The sequence below is a fragment of the Maniola jurtina genome, chromosome 9, assembly GCF_905333055.1.
Source record: "Maniola jurtina chromosome 9, ilManJurt1.1, whole genome shotgun sequence".
Classification (NCBI taxonomy): domain Eukaryota; kingdom Metazoa; phylum Arthropoda; class Insecta; order Lepidoptera; family Nymphalidae; genus Maniola; species Maniola jurtina.
This window is the reverse complement of record NC_060037.1, coordinates 11,132,200-11,140,292: the sequence shown is the minus strand read 5'-3', so window position 1 is coordinate 11,140,292 and position 8,093 is coordinate 11,132,200. Positions and strand designations below refer to the sequence as shown.

Below are 8,093 nucleotides of genomic sequence, written 5' to 3'. Positions count from 1 at the left end.
CCCAATTCAATCTCCGCCCGGTAGGAATACTTACTTCTTACAGAATCTGTAAGTAGTAAGTAATGTGGTTTGCCTTTATCTTCGTAGTTATATGCTCCCAAGTCCCATGTTACGAATAAATAAGTACCTAGGTAGTAAAAACGGAATAAGTAAATCAATATTCCATAATATTAATCTATATTATTCAAATAAGTAAATCAATATTCCATAATCGATATTATTCAAATAGGTAAGTATCGATATTTTTGGGCATCCCTAAATTCCATAAATAATTTACAACACCCACAGACAACGATATATTTTAATCTGTGGCAGTTTTGAACCTTGACTTTTGCTTGTCTTTTTTGCTTTTTGACAGCTGACTTTTTTGTTGACTGAGTTGTGAATTGAGAAGATTAATTTGTTTTCGTCTTTTTGCGTTTATTTTTGAAGTCAGGTACTTCTTATTTCTAAGATTCTACAAGTGCTAAACTGGTAACTAGAAGGAAAATGGAAAAGCCAACTGTTACGGATCAACCTCCTCCATACTACGCAACCGTACCACCAGGTAAATTCCTTTTAACAATAATAATACCTACTTGTATTGAAAAACTTCTGATTCATACGAGCATTATTCGAGATAAGGTTTCACAGTATACAATTGTAATTTACGATGTAGAACAAAAATAATAGGTATATTACTGTGCAAGGTTAAAAACACAATTAGAATTTTTGCTTTTTACTTTTCTTGTATGAATCAAACTATGAAACCAATTAGCGTTACCTATCCTTAATTACGAATTAGTAATTTGTTTATTCGTCACAAAGCTTGGACAGTATTTATTTCCTATAGATTTATTACCTGCTTTATGCATGATGAAATTACAGGAAAAATAAAACAAAGTAAAATGACTCCAATATCAATTTAACCTCAACAGATTGATATATTGATTTATATTTTTTCAGAACAATCTTTTTATAGGAAGACTTACAAGTAGTGTATTGAGGGCAAAGTGAAGAAAGATGATATAGATTATAGATATATATAAAAAATTGGTAGGTTTAAAAAAGTGCTATATTTTTTGCTCTGGGAACAGTGTGAGAAAGATATTATCACTAATTTTAAACCTATTAACTTAGTACTTAAAGAGATTTGTGTACAAGTGAACTGGCCTTGAAGAAATCAGAACACAGTTCTGTATTTTTATGCTTTTCATGCCTGTAGAATTAATAGAGAAGCATTTTTTGAAAAAGATACAGTAGAAGCTGTTTGTCATGACTATGTCTGTGCCCATACAGAATTTTAGGGTGTATGAAGGGTTTCATACCATTATACGAGTAACCACAAAGTTGTGGTTTTTGGAATTTACCCTATACTTGTGCAGGTGCTATAAGACATTGCTACCTACTAACTTTGAAGATTACTAGATCAACAGAAAGTACCTATAGGTTTGACTCCCTTGAAGGGTCTTGACAGACATGAAATGAAGGCAACAAGCAGACAATGTAGTGATCCTATAAGGGTTCCTATTTGACCCCCGACCCAAAAAGAGGGGTGTTATAAGTTTGACGTGTGTATCTGTGTATCTGTGTGTCTGTGTATCTGTCTGTAGCATCGTAGCGCCTAAACGAATGAACCGATTTTAATTTAGTTTTTTTTGTTTGAAAGGTAGCTTGATCGAGAGTGTTCTTAGCTATAATGCAAAAAAATTGGTTCAGCCGTTTAAGAGTTATCAGCTCTTTTCTAGTTTTCTTGTAGAAAAGAAGGTTAGATAACCGTTAGGTTCATAATATTATGTCAATTGACAAATGTCAAGCTGTCAAGATGGACGTTGTCTAGATACATAATTATTTATTTGAAAATGATGTTTTGGAAAACTCAGATACTTTGGATCGTAGGTGCGGAATAGTCCAAGAAAATCGGTTCAGCCGTTTGAAAGTTATCAGGTATTTTGGGTCTTTTCCAGTTACTGTGACCTTCACTTGTCAGGGGTGTTATAAATTTTTAATTTACACTTGTTCCTCTAGAGTCTAGAGATACAGCACATAGAGACATAATGCCTCTTGTAATCCACTCCGTAATTGTGGATTGCACTTTGTGACTTCCTGTTGACCTATAATCATGAAATTTGGCAGGCAGATAAAACAAGTTAAGGAAAAAATCTGAAAACTGTGAATTTGTGGTTACATGACAAAAAACAAATTAAAATGTGTTTATGAACAAATAATTAGTATTTTCAATATTCAAAGTGGGATATCATATAAAAGGGCTTTACTTGTACTTTCTAAAACAGATTTTTATTTATTTTTATGCATAATAGTTTTTGATTTATTGGGCAAAATGTCGAAAATTTCATTGAAATTATTATAATACAAATGTTAGTCATGCTATATAATATATCAAAGTTTGATAATGCCAGAATATCTTTGTTAAGCTATGACTCATGAACAGAGCCATGTAATCCATACCTAATATTTTTTTAATCTATTTAACATAAATATTCAAAGATAGTATGAGATAATATAGTATTGAATTCTGTACATGAGATACATCATTATTATTCAAAATCCTTAAGATGATGCAAAGGCTGTTTTAGATCAGAGTAACAATATGCAAATATGTATAATGTATATGTTAATATGTCGCGAAATAGTAAATCCTACATCTTAACTTGCTATTGCTGAATTGTTCAAAAGAAATTTAATTTCAGTAGAGATTATACTAGAGACTTCATAAGATTCTTGTGATTAAATTAGTTTGATCTCCACTTAAGTTTTCGAATTCTGAACAACTCGGCATAATATAATTATAACCAGTATAACTATATTATATTATCTGCATATAGATTATAACCACCCAAAAATGCCGCTATAATAATTTTCGCCATTCTCAAATTTCAGGTCAACAGCAGCAGCCTCAGCCTCAGGCATATCCTCAGCCAAGCGCGTATCCTCAACCAAACCCACAACCGGCGCCAGGGGCATTCCCACCCCCTCCACCAGGATACACCCCATACGGTACACCACAAGACCCTACGGCAGCTTTTGTCCCCAACTATGGGGCAACACATACAAATATTATCATTCCACCACCTATTATAGCAGTTGGAGCTTGCCCCGCTTGCCGAGTTGGTATCCTCGAAGACGACTTCACATGCCTTGGTATTCTATGCGCTATCCTCTTCTTCCCCTTAGGCATTTTGTGCTGTCTCGCTCTTAAAAATAGGAGATGCTCAAACTGCGGGGCTATGTTTGGATAGAACTGGCTTGGTGTACTTATGGCTCCATACTTGATCAAGGATTTAAGCAATCTGGTTTTACCGTCCAAGTTTTTTATGTTTTGTTGTATGGTAAGAATGAATACTAGAATATTCTGGCAGAACAGTAGCTGTATTGCTTGACTGATAAAGCTAGTGGGTAGGGTATGGGTTGTGGGAGGGTGACAGTGATGTTGAATTAATTGATTTTTACTTCAACTGTCAGTCTCCCGCAACTTGCCCTGTACATCATGAGCCATCTCAGTGAAATGCAATCCCAAATATTTGATTACAGACAAATCAATAGGTGTCTTTTTTTAAAAGCTTCGTAAAATTAAAAAATAATGATTCATATTAACTAATTAGAGTTTGGGATTTATGTCAATTTATAGTACTTATATTTATATTTATAGTCTACAAAAGATTAATGTAATAACATGAAATATGTTAATTACTGTAACAAATTAATAATAAAAGAACATAATAGTAATTAGATTTTAAATACTAAGCTATGATTAGTAAAAAAATTATGCAGATCTATCAACAAAACTTTAAAACTGACACTGATTAGGTATATTATTATGATCTATAGATCTATAGAACAAACTTTTACTTTGCTTAAACTTATGACACTATTGAAACGAGACAGCTTTAATATTGCTGACAAATATGGTCTCGTTTTAACTGAAACAGCAAAGTCAAAGAATGCTCTTTAAATCTAAGCCTAAGTTATGTTTGCATTTAATTACTATTGATTAATAATTATGCTGTATGGAGCCTTATTGGTGCCAACTCTAATATACAACAAACTAAACTAAATGAACAGTTGAGTAACAATAACAATGTCTATAGTAAGCAATATAAATAAATCAAAGATTGAAAATATTTCAAATTATTTTTGTAACACACAGTACAAATACATTAATTGTAATACACTTAAGCAATAAACTTTGTTGCGGTAAATCTGTATATTGAAACTCTAACTTTAGGACTGAAGTTTAAGTTTTTTAAAAGTGTTCATGTTATGTAAAAAAATTAATAATTTGGTTTATTTAAATTCCAAGCTAAGCTAACAGACTAAATGACTAGACTAATTTAGCTGTCCTTTTCTGCGAAGGAGGTACTAAAAGTCATGGTAGTTTAGTTTACAACTTGACTACTGAGCATTACAGTCAATTAGAACTTTGGTGTAAAAAAAATTGAAAAAAATTGACTAATTGAATGCTTGATTCGAAATTAATGTACATTTTTGTACGAAATATTATATACCTTCTACATGTATGTGTAGATGATTATTATATTATATTATGCGTTTATGTTATGGATATTATTATAAAATGCTCTTTTGTAGCTCAAATGAGCCATTAAAAATAAAATTTTACTGTAATTTACAATTTTGTTTGGAGTTTTATTCATATTATTATTATTCCATAATAGGATTATAGAATATTAATTATTATTCATTATCACTGTCCACTGTTAGACGTCCACTGATGGACATAGGTCTCTTGTAGGGACTTGTAGGGTATTAATTATTGTGGGGCTATTAAACGGGCGGTATAAAATTGCATTTTGTCGTATTATTGCAGAGTAGTCAAGCAATGATAAAACTTTAATTTTGTTCACTGATTAACTTAAAAAAAAAATGTAGCCCGTTTATTAGCATTTTAGGGTAGATACTAAGCATATTGATGTTTATCCTTTTTTTGTTTTATTAATTATTATTCCTCCCTGTTCATAATACTGAATTGTTTTTAAAGAAAGAATATAGGGTACAACATTACTTGGTACTACAAAAAATAAACAATGTGCTCTAAAAATACTATACATTATAATAATACTAAACGCTACTTTGCTGCAGAATTCGATATGACAAATCCTGGAGTGATTCATTTTTGTTTGGCATGGTCTAAGGCTAAGATCTACAGAGTGTACTTTGACTTTGAAGACTTTACTTAGGCTCAAGCCAATAGAACGTACTTTGATTTAACTCTGACTCAATACACAGTTAAAACAAGACAAAAATATTTGACTGACATAAATCTGTCGCGTTATAAGTGTAAAATCTAGTTGTAGTTCTGAGTCTTAAGTCGTAGTAAAGTCTGAGCAAAGTCAATGTATGCTCTACAGGTAAAGTTCAAGCGAAGCTTGAAAAAATTTAGGTTTGTGCTATAAATCTGTGCTCGGGTAGTGTGCGGGGCGTCCCCCCGCTTCATACCCCGATTGCCATCTCGGCCTGTCGCGTACTATATGTTCCATAGCAGGTCTATGGAACATATAGTACGCTTAATTTATGTACATACAACATTTTATCGCCATTGTTATATATTTGTGCCACACAGAATTATTGTGCCATAACACTATTTAACAAAAGGCACAGATGATACAAATAAATACTGATTTCACTAACCACTTAGAAACTTCCAATATCTTTTTTTTATATATAATATAAATGATTTTAAAATGTTGGATGAGAGGACAGCACTATTATTATGTACCCAACGGTTGTAATTTTGTTTTTAACCGATTTCAAAAAAGGAGAAAGTTCTCAATTTGTCGGAATCTTTTTTTTTTTTTTTGTAATTTATAACATTATCTCTATGCAACTTAATAAAATAAACCTAATCTTTTTTAATGCAAACAGGTGATTTAGGGCCGACTAAAATGAGGTCTAAGTAATAAGTTTGACAGTTTTCTAAATCAGTACCTAATCTGTCGTAATGTGAGAGTAAAAGTTTATTTGGTGATTAAAAATCAGACCTTAAATATTTATCAGCCCTGTTTGATGCATTAAATAAATAAAAAATGCTGCCATATTTGGAAATTTCTATGTGAATAGATAAAACTAATATACCAATTTTGTATCTATAATAATTATTCTATATTTAGTTATTCTTATGAGCTTGGGGATTTAAAGAAAAACAATTTAAACAGAATGTGATAGAGGAATCAAAGCTTTATTATTAGGAAGGTGGTTTCAAAATTTTGTTTTCATTCATTTTAATTATCAAGCGTGTTTTTTTTGTTTAATAATGATTGTTATTATATTATTAAGGAGAGTTCCCATTTCATTAAGCTGTGGAAAGTTAGTGACTTTGGAAGGCTGGAATCCGGGACCGTCTAAACTCTAAATCCTAAATATATCAATTGAATTATCTTAGCTGAGGTAAACGTAAACAATTTGCAGGTAACTTCTTGCAGAAATGCGTAATCGACGCCCTATGCACGCTTAAGGGTGCGTTTCCACTAAAGCGAAGTGGAGCGGAGACGTTCAATAGAATTAGGTTATTCTTAGATGACGTAAGAATTTTATTGCGTCATCTCTCAATAATTCGATTGATCTGCAACATGTCTAAATTCCGCTCTGCTTCAGTAGAAACGCACCCTAAGGCTGAGATCTATAGAGCGAACTTTGCTCAGATTCAAGACGTTATAATGAGACAGTGTTATATAGCTGACATAAAGCTGTCTCGTTTTAATAGTAACTCATCGTGGTTTTAGTGATTTTTAGTGGCACACGTATTGCGTGTTGCTTTCGCTTATCTTCTAAATTTTTATCTGTGATTCATTACCTTTTTTTCAGTAAGGCTGAAAAATAGACGAAAGAGATCCAGACTGTGGAGTTTTAAAGTTTTAATAAGGCTGAGATTGCTCAGACTTCAGACACTGTTAAAAGGAAACAGCGCTATATCGCAGACATAACTCTGTCTCGTTTAACTGAAACTCAAGTCTGAGCAGAGTCAAAGTACGCTGCATAAATCTCTGTCTAAGACTTCGGCTGATTTCAATAAAGGCGAATACACACGTCCGGGCTTCAGTTTTCCGTTTTACCACCCGGCTTTGTCTAATAGGAACTCGGTCTTAGGGCTCCTTCACATTACATATAAGAACTTTATACGTACAACCAATGATATGATCAGGTCGAAATGTTATAGTCTGTGGGGGGCCTTAGATTGTAAGAGCGTTTTCACACTATCCGATCCGATAACCACTAGAAATTTGCCCAATTCGTCAGATGCTCTCGTGTGCCTTTTCAAGATAACTAATTATGCCTCACTCTCGTATAATAAGTATAGGCAGATTATCTTTAAGAGCGTAGAAGGTACAGTACACTACTTTTATAAGTTACGCCGATGCATTTGCGCAGAAATCTTACCTATCGGTTACCCATGGACCTAAAAATGCTTTTTTTGGGACCGCGTCGTTACACTTTAGTGAAGGGAAATTAATTATCTATAGGTAGGTGAAATAAAACAAAATATGCAGAAAACATTTTGTTTGAGATTACCTACAAAATAGGTACTAGTATCTATTAGTTCAATGCTTGATATACTAAAGGCCCAAAAAAATAACTTTCGTAACGCGTAGGTACTTAATATTTGATGTGACTGTTATCGTATCGATTAATGTGAAAAGACCTAATAGTTATTAAATTAAGTGGCCAAATGCCTTTATAATAATTATAAGAAAGATGTTTATTATAATTATGTATTCATTGTAGGTACCTACGTAATACCTAATTATTATTTCCATAGGTATAATCCTTATTATTTAGATATGTATACAGTTGTGTATATCTATCAGAAGTTATTATTAAATTTGTACTGTAGATTTGTCAAATAAATTTTGAAAAATGTACCTTAGTGTTTTATTTTGGTTTGTACTCAGACGCTGATACTTCGACGCATAATGCCAGAAACGCAAAGTGCCAAACAAGCCAAAATTGAAATGTATGATGTTTTGCGATAAAAGATTACGTTCCTACGCAAAATACCATACCATAGAAGCACATAATATGGCGGAGCGCTGCGCAGAGCATGCCCGCGAAGTTTTCTAGTAGCGTGACATATTACGCGA

General features: G+C 32.5%; 1 protein-coding gene across 1 annotated transcript; it reads left to right on the top strand.

Moving 5' to 3' along the window:
• Positions 1 to 334: 334 nt before the first annotated feature.
• Positions 335 to 7,874, top strand: LOC123868099 (brain protein I3). The gene is made up of 2 exons (XM_045910467.1): positions 335 to 547; positions 2,881 to 7,874. The coding sequence occupies exons 1-2, from the start codon at positions 490 to 492 to the stop codon at positions 3,237 to 3,239; spliced, it is 417 nt and encodes a 138-aa protein (XP_045766423.1). The 5' UTR covers positions 335 to 489; the 3' UTR covers positions 3,240 to 7,874.
• The last annotated feature ends 219 nt before the right edge of the window (positions 7,875 to 8,093 follow it).